Source organism: Eulemur rufifrons, chromosome 7 (assembly GCF_041146395.1).
Source record: "Eulemur rufifrons isolate Redbay chromosome 7, OSU_ERuf_1, whole genome shotgun sequence".
NCBI lineage: Eukaryota > Metazoa > Chordata > Mammalia > Primates > Lemuridae > Eulemur > Eulemur rufifrons.
This window is the reverse complement of record NC_090989.1, coordinates 138,524,937-138,543,711: the sequence shown is the minus strand read 5'-3', so window position 1 is coordinate 138,543,711 and position 18,775 is coordinate 138,524,937. Positions and strand designations below refer to the sequence as shown.

The following is an 18,775-nucleotide window of genomic DNA, read 5'->3' as shown; positions in this document are numbered from 1 at the left end:
CAAACGGTGTTCAAATAATCCATTTCTCAAGGGTTCTGGTTTGGGTGTGGCTCACAGAAAAGAGAAGCAGGAAAATCGAAGCTTTTAAAAGAATGCTCATGTTTTACTTAGAAATATATATTTCAGTAGAAATGGCTGTGAGATGGGTCTTCAATATTTTTTCTTTGTATATAATCATGTTTTGAATTTTTAATTGAAGTATAATTTAAATCTCAAAAGGTGAACAGATCCTAAGTGCTCAGCTGGATGAATTTGTACATATCGGTACATAAGGAGCCAGCACCCAGATAGAGATACCAGCCATTTATTTTTAGGACTCCAGAGGCTCCTTCTAGCCACTTCCCCATAGATAATTCTTTCTGCAAAGTACCTAGAATTCAAATCTCTATCTCCATGGATAGCTTTGCTGATTTTGAATGTCGTACAAATGGAATCATGCTATATGTACTCTTTTGTGTCTGGCTGCTTTTATTGTCTGTAAGATTCATTTATGTTATTGCTACATCAATAGGTTTTTTTCCTTTATTATTGTTGCATAGATAAATACACTGTTTTAAATTTACAGACCACCCAAGATTTTTCAACCAGTTGTATGCTGGACTTGATTATTACTCCTTGGTGGCCCGATTTATGACAGAAGCATTGAATCCGAGCGTGTAAGTGCCATGCTACTGGAATTTCACACCAAACACGGATTTGAGATATTTTTAAGTGGACTTTTATTTCATAAATTTCAATTTAATGGTTTCTTTTGCACAGTGTCATCATAAATAATGGAATAATCTTATGACACTTAGCAGTATTTAAAGAGCTGTTTGATTTGTGCAGTGGTACAAATGTGAGGTGGATGAGACAGGCATTGTTATCTCCATTTAACAGAGGAGAAAATTGATGAGACTATTTTTTATTAGTTCTCGTCTGAAAAGCCATTATCTATGCTAAGTGCCTGAGAGACATTTTCAATAAAAACAAACTTTGACTCTGCCTTCATGGAGCATAAAATCTGGAGAGAGAAAGAGATATGCTAATCAAAATGATCCACACAAATTAATGTAATATTCAAACTCTCGCATGAAGAAAATGTGCACCATGTTATAGATATAAATGGGGCAGTGTTCCCCAGTGGGAGCTCAGGAAAGTGTGCTCTGAAAAAGTGACAGCAAAAGCTGAAGCATGAGTAAACGGTAACTAGATGACAAGGGGAGGGATGAATTCCAAGTAGAGAGAACAGCATGTATAAAGGCCCTGTGGCAGGAGGCAACATGATAAACTGTGTGAACTGAAAGGTCAGTGTGGGTGCGGCTGAGAGAGCTCTAGAGACTGCAGTGGAGAATAAGACTGGAGAGACAGATGGCAGCTAGACACGCAGGGCCCAGGGAACCACGTTCCTGAGTGCTGTGGAAAGCCACTGAAGGTTTCTAAATCGCTGGGTTTCATTTGCTAATTGAAAAGATCTCTGTAAATATGGAGAGTAGATTGGAGAGGACTGGTAAGAAGGGGATTATCTTAGTCAGGTGACAGATGACAGTAGCTTGGACTTAGACAAAAGAAGTAAGAATAGAAAGAAAAAAAAAACTGTGTTTACAAGATAAAACAGAAAGGACTGGGTAATATTCCATCTTGGAAATGAAGATAAGAGGGAGAACATTTTGGCATGAGGCTTGAGTTTCTGGCTTTCATAGCTGGGGTGATGGTCATGTCATTCATTGACATAAGAAGCACAGGGAGAGGGGACCAGTTTTCAAGTATACGGTGAAAGAGCCAGAATCAGGAATTCAGTTTTCAGTTGTGGGTATTTGGGTTTGCAGTGACTTTAAAATATCCAAGAATATATAGGAACCAAGCTAAGATGTATATGGGCCTGGAATTCTGATTTCGATATGAAAGATATAAATTTAAGAGTTATCAGTGAAATGATGGTAATTGAAATAGTGGGCATGGATGAGATTCCCTAACTCAGTGATTCTCAGCTCTGACTACTCATTGGAATCATCTGAGAACTTGAAAAAACTATTGATACCTTTCTGTGGGTTTGTCCAATGCATCCATATATTTACAAAGCTCAACATGTGATTTTAATGAGAAGCCAATAAGAGGAATCACTGCCGGGGGGGCAGAGTATGGAGTGAGGAGAGAAGAGGGCTTAGGACTGGGCTTTGAAGACATCTAATGTTTAATGGTTAGGAGGACGAGGGTCACCTACAATGGACAGAGAAGGAGAAAATCAAGGGGGTCGGCATGGAAGCCTTGAGGAAAGTGTGTCTAGTGTCGCATGTTGAGTATTCAAAGACAAAGACTAAAAAATGTCCACTGAATTAGCCACATGAATGTCATTGGTGACCTTAGAAATGTTTTGGTGGAGTGGTGAGAGCAGATCCCAGGTTACAATGGGTAGAAGAGGAAGTGGTAGGTAAGTCAGAAGAGACAGTCCAATGACACAACTCTTTGAACCTTTTTTTATATATCCTAAGTTTTCTAACTCCTCATCTAGGTTCTTTAATCTGAAATATTTAGAGGTTTTTGAAGAACTAAATCGCTGCTAATCTGAACCATACACTCAAAATGTGCCCAGCCTATGAGTTCATTCTATAGCGTCCTCTCCTCTGCCTTCAGGCCTACTCCCAGGTTTCTATTATATTAATAGTTGAGCTAGTTTTCAAAGACAAATTTAATGCTAACTTTTTTTAATTACAAAAAAGTAAATGATTATTTTATTTATATTTATAGGTATACATGAACATATATAGTTTTTTCATAATTTTGGCTTGTGTAAACTGGTTTCGTAGTATGTTTGAAAACAGAAGCTATCTAGGTTTTAAAATGATGTAGTATCTGTAGAGTGCTTGATAGAAAAGTAGGTGATACACAGTAAGTGTCCAACTTTTTTTGCCTCCATTCCAAAGCTTTCCCTTTCAGACGTTGAAATAATTGCATTAAATTCTGTGACTATAAATCTAAATGTGGCTGCTTAGCTTATGTATTTGCAGTATGCATTTATTCAGATACATTTAAATGTAATCTCTTAATTGAGAAGGATTATTATAGATATTTAGTCACCCTCAAGTTTTATCTGGAGACAAGAGACTCAAACATTACAAAACAAGGCACGATAACTGTTGTAATTAGGGTTCCCAGGGAAGCTGCTCTAGACGGAATTTAGTGAGCAGGACGTTCATTAAACAGCACCCTTGGGATCAGCATGAGTGACCTGGGGAGTTGGGGAGGAGGATGCAAGAGCATGTAGGAATGGGAGTCAAGTGGCCATGTAGGCTCTTGACGATCTTAGCTGATCCCATGGAGATCTCTGGAGCTACAGTGGCCCTGAAGAGTGGTCCCCAGCTGGGTCCAGGTGGCCAGGCCTTTATACCTCCAGCTCTAGCAGTCAGCAGATGTGGACTGCCACAGGGAGGGGCATGACCTTGGAGGAGGTGGATCCCTGCAGCTGAGGCAATTCCTAGAAGGGCCAACACAGCAGTGCTCTCTGAAAAGAGCATTCTAGCCTGGGCCCACAAATTCTTCATTGACAGGGGATCTGGATGGTGCTTTTTAGTAAAATCATCACATAATAAGAGATATCCCACAGAACACTTCCCATTTATACAAACACGGTGTGATAGAGAAAGTCCTGGTTCGGGACAGGTAGTTTCCATGTACAATATCTAGAACTAACTGTTAGCATACTCATGGCAGTAACCTAATAAAATCTGGTTACCATGACAATGGATTTACTTTGATCAGCCTCAGCATCCAGCACAGTAACCAAAGCATCCAAAGAGTGAATAGCCACTGCTCATGGCTAATACAAAGAACCCAGATGCATTGCCTTTATCTCTCCTCATGGAATTGAAGGTTTCCTCTAAATTAAGACTGCTGAAATAGCCTGCATATCCCTAAATCCACCCACTATTGGCATTTATTTAACCATGAATAAGTACTGTCACTGATGGAGTAATTCTATTTCCAATGGATAAATTTCCAAAGACTACCTACACTTCAGCAGTCACTTGATTTAATAAAACCTATGTGCATTTCCTGGGACACCAAAGGGATGTTTTGACTCTAGTCATAGAAGTGAAGTGTTTTTTATATCTATCTAGTTATACGTATGAGGTGTCCCCAGTGTTTCTGTTAGTGGAAGAAGCGGTTCTGAAGAAAATGATTGAATTTATTGGCTGGAAAGAAGGGGATGGAATATTTAACCCAGGTGAGTACAATTAGTTCTTGCCATCACCTTTCCACTATGAGCATCTAAAAATTTATTCATATGAGGAACGACTCCTTATGGATTTACACATTACAAAACGTTGGATATTAATAATGCTACTTAGTGAGAATACAGCTTGTGCCTTTCTCTGGAGTGATGATATTTTGCATTAATGCTAAATAAATGACACACATGCTTGACAAATAAGATGTCTACAATTTAGGAGTCACATCTAACACAAATGAATTTATCTGCTGTTGAGAATTTGAAAAGTCTATAAGTCCTCTAAATTTTTAAATCAACTTTACTTGAGAAGGTTCCTGAATCATATTTATTTATCCTGCAATCCTTTTTTGGAGCCAGAGATGAGCAAGTAATGTCATTTCAATTTTATGGATCAGGTGACAGAATATTATTAACTTTGTAGACTTAGGTACTGACCCTAAGTCCAGAGCTCATAGATTGAAATTTTTGGTTGAAAAAAACCCTAGGATGAAAGAATAGATCAAATGTTCTCTCTTTGCTGAGATTAAAAGTTCTGGAATTAGAGATCATGTAGTGTGTAATGGAATATCCACAGTAATGGGTGGTGGGGAGGGGGAGGTGTTTGGATGCCTTTCCCACTGATTTGTCATTCAGCTAGAGCAGCCATGGCCATTTGTGTTTTCCCCTGTATTTAGCACTTAGCGAGCTACAACTTCATGCTATAAATATGCCATTTTAATTTTGTTTTTGCAGGTGGTTCAGTGTCCAATATGTATGCAATGAATTTAGCTAGATACAAATATTGTCCTGATATTAAGGAAAAGGGACTGTCTGGGTTGCCAAGATTAATCCTTTTCACATCAGCAGAGGTAAAAAATTATTTTTGATATCAGATATAGATTTTCTGAGAATGCATATTTAAGAGGGCATATTGGTTTGAGAACTCCTGATGCGATTTTATCTTATCCATGTGTGACTAATGCTGAAGTGTAACATAGTATTTTATTCCAAAGGAAATTCTAATGGGTTTGATATTGTAATGCCTGGCTACCCAATTTTGTACATCACCTTTATCTAAAATTTATAGTCTGTAATATTTTCTTTAAAAAAAGAAAATTTGAAAGTCCTGTCTCTTTCTCTGAATCTCTTTTTTGAGTGTCTTACTTGTTAGAAATTAAACGATCACTGCTAATCTTGGCTATGTCTTCTACTCACATTTCCTTATAAAATTGATTGCTTTGATTGGCTAATATAAAGGATTTGTGTCTTCCTTTTTAAAGGGAAAGCATACTATTCAATAACAATGAACACAACACACACACACACAAACACACACACACAATTAGATGTTGTCACAGTTCCCTATCTCTCTTATTTTACTCTCCACTAAAGTAGAGGTCAGATTGTGGATAAGTGCATTGGCTTTGAGTCAGGCTGCCCAGATTCAATTCCTGTTCCATCCCTTACTATCTGAGTGACTTTGGGTAAGTTGGCTAACTTCTCTGTGCCTCAGTTTTCTAATTTATAAAAATGAGTGTATCAGTTGGCTCTTGTATCTAACAAATTATCCCAAAACCCAGTAGCATAGAACTATATATACATTATGACTTACAAGTCTTGGGCCAGTTGGGAGTTCTGCTGCTCTTGCCCGGGCTCCCTTCTGTGTCTGGGAGTGGGCTGACTGATGGCTGATCTAGGTGTGGCTCAGCTGGGATGACTCCAGTGACTCCTCTCTGCCCCGTGTGTCTCTCGTGCTCCAATACTACACGGGTGTCCTCATGGCAATGGTGCAAGTAAAAAAGAGCATGGAAACACACCAAGCCTCTTGAGTCCTAGCCTCAGAACTGGCCATGGTCACTTCTGCCTCATTTTCCTGGCAAAATAAGTGACATCTGTGGACCTATACCCAAGATGTGGGAAAATAGCATCCACCTCCTGAGGGGACCTGCTACACAGTCTCCTGGCAAAGGGTGTGGATATGAGGAACAATGGACAATTGGGGCCGTTCACGCCATCTGGCAACCACATAGTGGTCATTGAGTAGTGAGTTGTTTTGATGATTGAGTGAATTATTGCCTGTAAAGTGGCATCTGGCACATAACAGACAGTCAAAAATATTAGACGTAATTATTAGCAGGAAGAGAATGATCCAGCTGTAACAAGGTGGTTAGAAGTAGATGGCACAGCTTAGGTACTGTCTTTGTATGGAAGAAATCTCTTATTTTCCTTTTCTATTTTTGTGTGACACCAGTGGGTGCCGCTGTCCAGTCTATCCCTGCTTCTTCCCCAGGTCTCTGGCAGGAAGAGTTTAGCTTCTTACCTTCTGTGGTAATACAAGGTTTCCTATCAAAAATGTGAGGCGGCCAAAATCTAAAAGCTCTCTGCTATTTCCAGCTGGGGTTGCCTGTATCTGTCATTTTCTTCCAAAAGCAAAAGTTACTTTATTATAGCAAAAGAACCAATTCCACACTCATTTCTCTTCAGGGGGAGAAAATCTGACCACTCCCATGTTTTCCTCCCGCCCTGTCTGACCTTTGCTTCGGTTAGTTCAGCGCTAAATGGAAAGTGAGAGTTGAGTGAGGAGAGGCACCTGGGAGGAATCATCTAGTCTGAGATCTTAGCCATTTGAGGCTCTTCTTCATAAGACATTCTTTCTGAAGCAAGAGAAGAATGTCTGTAATGTAGACAGCTGGGAAAAAATACTTGGTTATTTGGGATTATTGTGGAATAGAGTTTCTCTGTCTGAGTTTCAGCCTTGGATATTTCAGTCTAAGAACCTCAGTGGATCAGAGATGGAAAATTCCTCCTGTGTTTGGACTGCTTGTTCCAAATCTGGGAAAGCTGATTAAATAGGGCCCTGGTTATCAGCTCAATATTTTTCAATTTTTTTCTTTTTCATTTTTCATTTGGTTTCAGACTTGCTAGAGTTCTTTTTTGGAATAATTTCCCTGGAAAGGGAGAAACCTAGAATAAAAGCAATGCTTGGGCAAGATTGATAACACAGGAGGGGCTGGTGAATTGGGAGTGAAAAGAAAGTGAAACCTCACATAGTTGTGAAACCAGAGCTACGTGATTTTTTTTTTTTTAATTTCCAAAAAGAGGCAAAATGTATGCCTTGGCTAACATGCTAGGAGAAGTTGAAGCCAGAAAAATCAAGAAATACATGCTAGGAGAAGTTGAAGCCAGAAAAATCAAGAAATAGATGTGAATTCCACAGAAAAATGCCATCACTTTGAGCACACTGTGTCCTTGAATGTACATTTTCACCACACCCATCTAGACCCCTCTTGGCAGCTCTTTCCTTTCCCTGCTCTGCCAAAGAGACTCAGGTCATAGCATTTGCATCATTTTAATTCATATTTTATTGACCACCTTCACTGCTTATTGCAATAAATCAATCCATTTAGGTAAAAAAGAAAGAAGCTTGTGTTTACTAAACAGTCTTAAGTCCTATGTTAGTCTTTTTGCTACACCTTCCTTGTTTTCTTTTAGGTGTTTGGTCCAGGGCCCAGTCATTATTTTCCTGTATGGTTTTATTAAGTGATCTTTTCCAAACTACCCCAAATTACTCCATCTCTATTTTGTACCATCAATTGCAGAATGTATGCACCCACTGAAGTATGCGTTTTTGCATACTTCCGGTTTTGATTGTAATTCTACTATTGGAGACCTGCAAGATCTTAACAGAGACCACTGCACTGTCAATATATCCTAGGTAGCCTCTCCAGTTCTAAGTGGGAATCAAAGAAAAGAATATTTTTAGAGAGAAATAATAAAAGTAATAAATCTATGGCTTGATTAGCACTCAGATATAAATTCCTTGGGTGTGTAGAAATCCTAGGTTTGTAAAGTTCCTGGCTAATTCAAATCACTTTTGGAATCAGCATAAAGTAGTGATCATTGTTTACCACTAAAAAGTGAGGGTGAAAAAGAAATTCTTACCTCCCAGGCCAATGATCAATTGGCCTAGTTCCTCTCTTAGCATGGCCAGGGCTAGGGAGAGGCAGGTGAGACTTCTGGGGTGCACATCTCAGCGTTGTGCTTCCTTAAATTTTGCACCCTGGGTGCCTCATTCACTTCATCATGCTCTCCAGGTGAGACTGAGCTGGGCTGGCGTGTTGTATTCTTCTCAGTGGGCGAGCACATGCTCCTTAGGAGGTCCTGCAGGCCACGAGGCTGGGTTCAGTCTCTCTGGATTCTGGCTCTGGCCTCTTTAGGAATTACATCAGCTGTGTGTTCTTGGAGCAGTCCCATGTCCATTCTTTTTCTTTATTCTCTAAAATGTAACATTTATATACCCTGTTCTCCCTGCCAGCTAATTTGAGCATCAAATTAGTCAGCACAACAAGGAGTCCAAGTGTCCAGGCCACAGTGCACACTGAGTGCAAAGCAGCAGCTTTATTGAGAAGCCCAAAGTCATAGAAAAAAATCCTTGTGGAAACCGGAAAGTAAAACCACCTCAATGCTGTCTTTCATGTAGGCACTTGCTATTTTATCTTTATAGAAATGAACACCCGCTGAGGTATTTTTCTCGTCTTCTGTAGATTTATGAAACGTGTGGGGAGGTTGGGTCTTAGAACAACTGACACCTTTTGCCAGTGACAGGAACAGCCACCGTTTGTTTCTAAATGCAGTTGTTACTTCTGAATTCCAGCTTTCTAGGTTTTTCCTTTCCTTGAAACCACTCAGCATGTCTGAAGCATCACCCCTTTCTTTTCTCTCCTTCCAGGGCTCTTTTCCTTCTCTGATGCTTTCAGATGGTTAGACTTCAGTTTTGCAGACTTTTGAAAAATCTGCCCTTATCTATATAAGATTGACAGTGGGCTGTACTTTGCCCTGAGGTACTTAAAGATAGCTCTATGGAAGCTGTTATTATTCTGATTACAAGTTTTCTATTCCGTGTCCCCATTGGTGTGAGATACTTACTATTTCTCAGGGGGAAAGCACCATGATTTTCCTTACAGTCAGATGTCAGAGGGGTAGGCCAGCATTTATCATTATGAAATCGATAGATGTTTGGTTGCCAGAGACTAAATTTCTGGTGAGAAATAATTCACCTTAGCTATGTCCCCTTAGCTATGGCAGGCATGTTACCTCCTATCAGCATAGGCTGATGTAGCAAGTAGAAAATTAATTACATTTTTATATACATTATTACTCTTCAATATGCATATGTTCTTGTAACAATCTGAAATAAATGCATCCTATAGGCATTTTGGATGTGTCCTATTTGATATTTGGAAATTGATTATTTAGGATGGTTTCATTTTTCTTTCTGCATTTATTTTTACAGAGTTAAAAAAAGAGCTCTCAATAAAACTCTCTTGACAAAAGAAGGAAAAAATTACCACATTTGAGGGAATATATCAAGTTAAGTGTGAAGGCGTGACTACTCTTTTAATATATTCATACCTACAAATTAAATTACTAAGGTTTTTTTGGTACAATAATGTCCTTTAGCACCTTCATTTTTCTGGCACGAAAAAGAATTAATTGACCACCTGTCCTCACTAATGTGTAAAGAGAGACATCTCCAATGTTTGAATGCTAATTATTTTATGGGCTTTGTGTAGTGTAGAGAAAAAGGCCCAAGAATCTAAAGCATATACTACTATTTGCCAATAAGAAATAGACCAGACCTAATCCCAGAACCATCTATTACCCTCATGCATGCCACAGCAGAGTAGTTTGTCTAAAAATTATTCTTACTTTATTCTTATGATTTTAACCACATTCCTGTGTATCTAATTTCAGCCTTACATTCAATATTAAACAAGACTGGTCAGCATTTATAACCCATTGTTTGCTCTTGGAAATAATTAAATTCTTCTCTAGTCTGTGATTGCAATCCTTGAGAAAGTCTTGCTCTCGTTAGAGGGTTTTGAGTCAGCAACGGACTAGATTCTAAGTTTCCATTAATACTGAAGCTTATTTGTATCACTAAGAGAAACCTTTTCAACATTATGGAAAGCAATAGCCTCCAGTGACCTAGTTTATTTCATGTGCCAGACTCTGTGCTAAGCCCCTCGCATATATTAACCCATTTCATCCACTAACAAGCAGATGGAGGCCGGGTGCGGTGGTTCATGCCTGTAATCCTAGCACTCTGGGAGGCCAAGGTGGGAGGATTGCTCAAGGTCAAGAGTTCAAGACCAGCCTGAGCAAGAGTGAGACCTCATCTCTACTAAAAATAGAAAGAAATTAGCTGGACAACTGAAAATACATAGAAAAAATTAGCCGGGCATGATGGCACATGCCTGTAGTTCTAGCTACTTGGGAGGCTGAGGCAGAAGGATTGCTTAAGCCCAGGAGTTTGAGGTTGCTGTGAGCTGGGCTGATGCCACGGCACTCTAGCCTGGGGAACAGAGTGAGACTCTGTCTCAAAAAAAAAAAAAAAAAAAGAAGCAGCAGCAGCAGCAGCAGATGAAACAGGCATATGACCTCTTTATAGATTAGCAAACTGAGGCTTGGAGAGTGCACATTATTTGTTCAAGATTCCGTAGCTGTAACTGGGACAAATTGAAGTTAAATCCTGGCTTCTGTGACCCCAAAGTCAATGTTCTCAACCACTATACTAAGGAGCCCAATTAAATTGCTTTTTTCTTTTTCTTTTATGCAATGATGACTCAAAGATTGTGCTCAGCCATAATGCCTTACACCCACTTGGATAATAAGCCATACTTTTTTCTGCTATTTATTGATGCTTCTCCCTTCCCGCTGTCCCCTTTTAATTCAGTGTCATTACTCGATGAAGAAGGCAGCCTCCTTTCTTGGGATTGGCACTGAGAACGTTTGCTTTGTGGAAACAGATGGAAGGTAATGGGGACAGGATCCGGAAGCTTGGTGGGTGGTGAAAACTCGTACTGTTTAAAAAGCAGTACCATTGACTGTTAACTACTAAACATAACTGAAAGTCTCAAATCTGTGTCCCTTAGAGGTAAAATGATACCTGAGGAATTGGAGAAGCAAGTCTGGCAAGCCAGAAAAGAGGTGAGAGGGGAGAAAGAAAGAGGGAGAGAAAACGTGTGTGTGTGTGTGTGTGTGTGTGTGTGTGTGTATGTGCGTGCGTATGCGTACGAGAGAGAGAGAGAGAGAGAGAGAGAGAGAGAATAACAGGGAGAGAATGCAAACAGCCAAATCCATTTCTATGTGTGGGAGAGAGAAGAGAGCACATTCGAGTTAAAATAGGAAAACTCATTTGCAGATGTTCTATTTCCAGGTGCTTGGCTCTCCATATTCTGTGGAGTTTCTCGGATGTTCTCATTCCCAGGTGGCCGGAGCCTATTAAAACACTGATATCACCGTATTCAGGATTCTTGGCTAGAATAAGCCCTAAGGATGAACTCAGCCTCTCCAGCAGGGTCCCAGAATCTACTCTCCTTATAAATCCTTTCTCTGAGAAATCTACAGGCCAAACCAATTGTCTCTGGGCTGCATTCAGGATGATTCCTGATTTCTTGGCCAACCTATCTTTCTAGGTTACCTGCAACCCAAAGCCCATCCATCACTACTGATGTCGAGTCTGGGACTAGTGTTTCAGTGGCAGAATGTCCTTTCTTCCTTAGCTGCTAGAATATATCACAACTGAAATGCTAGAGAAGGCAAGGTGTGGCCCTGGTCACCTGCTGTGCTGCAGCTGAGGCTGGCCCTGATGCCTGCTTTGTATTATAAAAAGGTGTGTCATCATTTTAGTGCCAGTCATTTTGCTTTTTGGACCAAAAGCCTGCTGGATTTGGGGCACCTACTTCACTGCTTCCCTCCTACCCCACCGTCACCTCTACTGCTAATGGACCTTCCGACCATTCTTCAGTAACTTTCCAATAGGTAGCAACAAAGTCAGGCGTGACTGCTGAAAAGTGAAAAGCCCAGCTTCTGAGCTGGGATGTAAGTATATTTATCCTCATAGGAGTGCACACTCTAAGAAAGATATGTTTTTAAATTTAAGTTTTAATATGATACTTCTGCTGTTGTACTCTTTATTTTTTTTTCAAATTTTCATAAAAATCACCTTATCCTGGGGCATGCTAGATCACTATATTTGGTTCGAAATTCTGTACTTAAAATTTCTGCCATTATTGCAGATGTATTGGCTTCAGGTGTGTGCCCTTAGATTTAGATTTATCTTTTTTTTTTTTTTTAACATTCCAACGACAAGTGGATTTGATAGTTATCTGGTGGTTGAGATATCAGATTTCTTTGACTGGTAAAAATCTGCATAACAACTTGTAAGGAGTTTGTTCTGTGAATTACAGATATTGTTTTCTAGTTTTAGTTTCATCTTTTTTATATACAAGTTCCTATAAAAAATAACTTTCGTCATGCTTGTTGGTGGGGAGTATTGATTATGTTTTTTGTATGACTCATATGATTCCTTCCTTCCTTCTTCTCTCCTTTCCTCTCTCTGTCTGTCTCTCTTTCTCTTTCTTTCCCCTGCCCCCCCCCACCTCCTACATTTAAACTTTTCGTTATGGAGTATTTCAAACATACCAAACTAATATAATGAATCTCCAGCCATCCAGCCAGCCATCCACCCTGAAACTTCACCCATCCTTAGCTCATGTTCCTTTCTATTTCATCCATCCCCCATCCCCTCCCACCACCTCTAGGTTAGGGTTTGATGCATACCCTAAACATCACATCATTTGATCCATAAATAGCTCAGTATATCTGTAAAAGATATGTACTCACTTTTAAAAAAAAGTAATACCATGATTATATCTAAAAAATAGTATTTTTTATATTATCAAATATTCAGTCTATATTACAATTTCTCCCATTGTCTTCTTTAAGAATAGTTGGCTTGTTGAATAAGGATACAAACAACAGCCACACATTGTATTCGGTTGATATGTTACATAAAACTTTCTAATTTATAGCTTTCTCCTCCTCTGTTTCCCCCGTCTACAATTTATTTGTTGAAGAAATCAGGTCGTTTGTCCTATGGAGTTTTCCACGTTATAGATTTTGTAGATTACATCAAGAGTTTGAGACCCTAAGTGCCCCCCTCCTCTGCACCGTTTCTCGATATTTCCTGTAATTTGGCAGTTAGATACTGAGACACAATGAGATTTAAGTTGGATTTTTTTCTTTTAACCAGGAAGGCTTCATGGGTGGCATTTTGTCCTGCCATCGGGAGATATCCCGTGTCCTTTTTTGTATAACATTGAGTCTAGTATTGTCAGTCCATCCATTAGAAAGACCTCAGTCAGCCTCTCAGCGCATGGATTTCACTGGCATTGATGATCTTTGTCTGGACCCATTATTCCTTTAAGTGATATTCTAATTCATTCTCTCATTCCTTTTTTATTGGCAGGCATTATACTATAAAGAAAAATGTCCCTCATCCCTATTTGGTTTCCCTAAAGAAATAGTTTACACAGGCAAGGCAGGATAAATGTTTTATTTTTTAGCTTTATTTGTCAGTTTTTAAAATAGCGAGTTTGTTACCAAGCATCCCCCAACGAGAGCCCCCTGTTTTTTTAGTGTCATTAAGAATTCATGTTTCTAGTTTAGTGGGTTTTATTCCACTGCAGTCATTATTATTTTGTTGCTCAAATATTTGTTTGTTTTGACAATGAAAGTACATGAAACTGACATAATCCTAAAGTTGAGAACTTGAAAAAAGAAGTTTTAAAAGGTAAAAGTTGCTGTAGGCACATTTTAAAGTAGGGCAATGGGGTTAGAGTTGGTGTGTCTCCTCAGTTTTCTTTCAAGGCAGTTAATACCAGAGCCTGGATTCACCAAAGACAAACCTTGCATCCATTGTGAGATAATAGTACATGATGATGAGTTTATCTTTCTCAGTAGCTTCAGATCTAGTTGTTTCATTGCAAGCTTCTTCTAACTCATATTGTTTCAGATGTAAGGAATAAGTACATCAACTTTTTTCCTGCTTGGATTCAACTCCCTGGCCTTGACCATCCATTAAAAAACTGTTGAATAGTGACCTTTACTTGACGCTATTGCAAAGATGGTGAAAACCACAAAGCATTAGAGGTTCTAAAGTGCTTATTGACAAGCCCAAACTAGAATGACAGCTGAACATTCAGAGATATTTTTGCATATGAGTGTTTGAAATGACAAACTTTCTCGGGGAATACAGCTCATCGGCAGCATGCAATCAATACCGTCTCTACTGAATTTTCTCATTAGCAGCATGTGATATGGGGAAGAAAAATATCTGGAAGGTTAAATCCAAATTGCAAAAGTTTAATATCTGAGCCTGATATTTATGGCAAGATTTTTTAAAAGGTGAGGAAAACTCATTAATGGGCTATAATAGCTTGCATAGGTATTTTCTTATGACTGTCAGGATGTCATATAGTTTATGAGGAAAAGCCCAATTATTAAAGACACCTTAAATGGTTTTAGTAAATTACGTTTTCTATTGCTTTTAATGATTGATGTAAATCTGGTCTCATTTCCTTTAGGTCACTGACACGCTAAAGCCATAATCTGTTTGTAGTTGAGTGCAAAGAAGAATTTCCAAAGCCTGTGGTTTCCCAGGGGCTCTGAGAGGTTTGGGCAGACTGGATTCTATGCGTCACAACTGTTTTTCAACAAGTCAAATGGATTCATTCTGCACCATCTCATTGATTCCTATGCGTCCCAACTTGGAGATGTGGGCCAAGTATTCTTGTTCTGCCCCACTTTCCATTGAGAAACAACATCTTTCTGTCAAAAGTCAGTTACATGGGAATGAGTTTGGTTCAAACACAACCACCCCTGACATTGAAGGACATAAAACATATATTGCAGTAATAATGAACTTTATGATAAAACTGAGGGAAAAAATGGCTCCATGCTAAATGGAGATAAAATGACCTTTATAGGCAGTAAACACTTTTGCCACTTATTCCTCAGGTGCTCTAGAATTTTAAAGTCTTAGTTGCTTCCCCGCTCCCCATTTGCCTTCAGGTTTTCCCTCCAGGGCACTTCCACAGTGAGCAACACATTTCTGCCACCATGTTGGGCTAGATCCATTTGGAAACAACCTCATCTACTCTTCCTCTACCTGGTTGGCACAGGGTCCTTTAACGGGGCCAAGGTGTCTGGCTAGCTTGGCTGGGATTACCACTCATCTCTGCATGTGCTCCCACATTCTCCCTTTTCTCTCCCATTTTCCACTGGCACCTGTTTACTCTGTAAGGTACAGCCATCAGCTATATGAGGAGGGATAATCACAGTAGGAGGGATGCAGGTTTTCTTTTTTAGCACATTCCAATGAATTCCTTTTTTGGGACACTCATTTGGGACAATGTATCCCAGTGAGGTTGCCTTATCCCTTCTGATGCTGAATTTGTACCTGAGCACGTTCTTTGTTTTATAACTGCACTTGCTTTACAAGGAGACAAGCAGACAAGCCTGCATGATTTACCTTTGGAGCTGGGAATTTGTCTTCCAACCTTGTTCTTTGTTTGTTTTGGAGAAGGTGACAATGCTGGCATTATGAAGGTTCAATATATTCCTTTGGGAATAAATTAGGAATCATACAGAATGTTAGTTTGCATTGTGGTTGAGTTTATTCACTTTCTATCTGGGCAACCTAGAGAACAGAAAATACTACAGAATTTCACAAAGAAGAGTAATAATAATGAGGATGATTATTGAGCTGGGACAAAAGACTGCTGTTGTGATAGGATTTTCTTAGTTTCCCAACCTATTTTTATAAATAGTGTGACGAGAGGCCACATAACAGGTAAGCTTAAAAACATCCATTGAATGAATGATTACCTTCAAAGAAACCAAATGACTCTCAGGGTGCATAACACTTTGTTTACCAATCGATCACAGGACCAGTTTAGTGGTGAGGGTAACTATTCTCTTTATGTGTGTATTCTTCTCACAGGGGGCAGCACCATTTCTTGTCTGTGCCACCTCTGGTACAACTGTGTTGGGAGCCTTCGATCCTCTAGATGACATAGCTGACATCTGTGAGAGGCATGGCCTCTGGCTTCATGTGGATGTAAGTTCATCTATGTGCACATATCTATTTAACTTTCTAGTCTTTCATAGCTTTGGTATGGAATTTTTCATGTTCTCAGAAACTGTATGTGAAGGCCCCTCTACTTTTATTTGTGTATGTTTCTCATTTAGGGAAATAAGTATGTCATTTTCTCTAAGGTATAAAGAAGATTCCAAGACTTCATGCAAATTTTGTTTTAGTTTTCTGGGTTCCATTTTATTTTTTCCTCTCTTGTGAAGCAAATTCTTTGGTCCCTGAATCTACTGTCACTGAAGCAGTGTGTATAGGACACATTTTGGACTAGGGAGCCAAGGAACTTTGATTTTGGATTCTAATATGCCTCTTCATTGTGATCTTAGCCCTTGGACGTCAGTTTCTTCATTTGTAAAGAGGGAGATGGTGGATGTGGTCTGCAAACTATCTTCTAGCTCTAAAATGATATGATTCCAATCAGCTGGAAAATGCAAAAATGTACATTAACTAATTGTGTGCTATAATTAAAGCAAGTTTTATCTGGATCTGTTAGATAACTATTTAAGAGGGGTTGGGATAACATATTGTTCAGAATTTTCTAACTTAAAGAATTGGCTTTTTTTTCTAATTAATTTTATAAGTACTGGGGTTCTTCATAGTAATTTTTTTCATAAAGGTAACTTTTAAAATTCTGCTTATCCAGGGTTAAAAAGTTAACTGCAGCCAGTTATGATTGCTTATTAAGCTTTTTAGTTTTCTTTTCTCTTCTTTTTTCTTTTTCTCTATCTTTCTTTCTTTCTTTTTTTTTATCTGTGAAACTGGGAGGTAATTAGTTTCATTCTAACCAAGAAAAGGGATGAACATGCTATTAGGGAACTTTCCTCCAGTGGGCAAGTGGTTCAGATCCTCCTTATGAGAAGAGATATTTTTTTGACTTGCTGAAAAGAAGGTAACTGAGCTTTTGAGGGGTATACCTACACACAATTTTGTAGTTTGGATTATTTTATGCATTCAAGTAAAGTGTCCCTGATATGATTCAAGGCTTACGTTAAATGCATGTTAATATTTGGTAAAAGTAACAGCAGTACAAAGCCCACTGGTGTTATTGATGCTACTGGAATGCCAATGGCAATATTTCAAGTAGATCATTTGTGACTTCTTTAAATGGGATTTTAATATCTATATCTGTTCACATTCAACTTATATTTCATTGATTTTTATAGACTTAGGAGCACAATAATATATTATATCCTAAACGATAATATGAAGTGAGCACATTTATAATTGTGGAAATAAGAGGAAAAATCAAATACATCAGCAGGTATACTTAAATATTCTACTCTCATAAAAGAAACATCAAATATGGATTATGTAGTTGATGTAAAACAGAGAAAAGTAAATAGTTTATGTAAAACAGAGTTACTACAGCAATTTCTAAATTAGGAATGATCTTAAGAGATTTATGGAACTTAGAAAGAATTGTAACTTATAAGTATTAATGAAAACATTTCTAGGTTTTCTAAAAATTAAAGATTGAATATTTGAAGAAAACATTTTTTAAAGGAAACATTTAAGCCACTCCAAATTATTCTATTTGTGCATAGTAGGCATCTGGCAAATGCCTATAGAATTAGATCAAATTTGACAGCAGCCTATCTGACCTGTAAAGATAGTGTTCACCTGTCTGTAGTATTGTAAATGTCAAATGGATAAAATGTTATTAATATTACAGGAACATCTAGCTTATCTTGAAGAAACTTCTTACATCATTGGTGGTTTATTTTTTAAAAATAAAATGTTAACAAAATAGCAGTAATTGCTTTGACCTCTTGGAAATCTTCTAAAGGAATCTTCTATAAAGATCTTTAAAAATATTAAAAACTGATATTTACTTTATCTCATTTTGAAAATGAAATTATGATTACTTGTTCTTCTGGGTTTTCCATAAAACCAAGTTGCCCTGCATACATACTATATTTTATTAAATCTAAGATGCACTTTTAAAAAATATTTTTAATATCTGTGAAATTGGCATTGTGATGTAATTTTTTTCTTTCTTAGTGATATACAAAAAATGGCAAATATTATATTTGATGATGTCTTAAATTTGGTTAATTATAGTACATTTTTAAACAACTAAATAAGAAAAACTTCAGTTTTGTTAGAATCTTTTGCCTTCAGTACCATTCTTCTTCCATGAAAGCAAATGGCATTTTAGCCTCTTCCTTGGACAAGAATGTCAGGTCTGGTCCAGTTATTCTTTGAAGCAGAGGCTGTGGCTTCTGAGAAACCTCACATTCTCAGCAAAGCTTCCTGATCTCTTACCCACTCTTCATGCCAAGTCTAAGAGAAGGCAGTAGTAACATTGTGTTTAAAATCACTGGCTTTTCATAAAGAAGAATGAAATCCTGTCATTTGCAACAATATGGATAGAACTAAAGAAGATTATGTTAAGTGAAATAAGCCAGGCACAGAAAGACAAATCTCACACGTTCTCACTCATATGTGGTAGCTAAACATTAAAAACAATTGATTTCATGAAGACAGAGAGTTAGAATGATGGTTACCAGAGGCTGGGAAGGGTAGCAGGGAGCAGGGAATAAAGTGGGGATGGTTAATGGGTGCAAGAATATAGTTAGATAATTAGA

The 18,775-nt window shown here is 38.3% G+C and overlaps 1 protein-coding gene across 1 annotated transcript in view; it reads left to right on the top strand.

The window, feature by feature from the left end:
• The window catches only part of GADL1 (glutamate decarboxylase like 1), a 139,946-nt gene that overhangs the window by 16,252 nt on the left and 104,919 nt on the right, over positions 1-18,775 (top strand). Inside the window, exons 4-9 of the mRNA XM_069472023.1 lie at positions 566-656; positions 4,098-4,204; positions 4,943-5,058; positions 10,926-11,005; positions 11,125-11,179; positions 16,038-16,154. Of these exons, the coding sequence (XP_069328124.1) occupies positions 566-656; positions 4,098-4,204; positions 4,943-5,058; positions 10,926-11,005; positions 11,125-11,179; positions 16,038-16,154 (566 nt within the window). The remainder of the gene's footprint in view (positions 1-565; positions 657-4,097; positions 4,205-4,942; positions 5,059-10,925; positions 11,006-11,124; positions 11,180-16,037; positions 16,155-18,775) is intronic.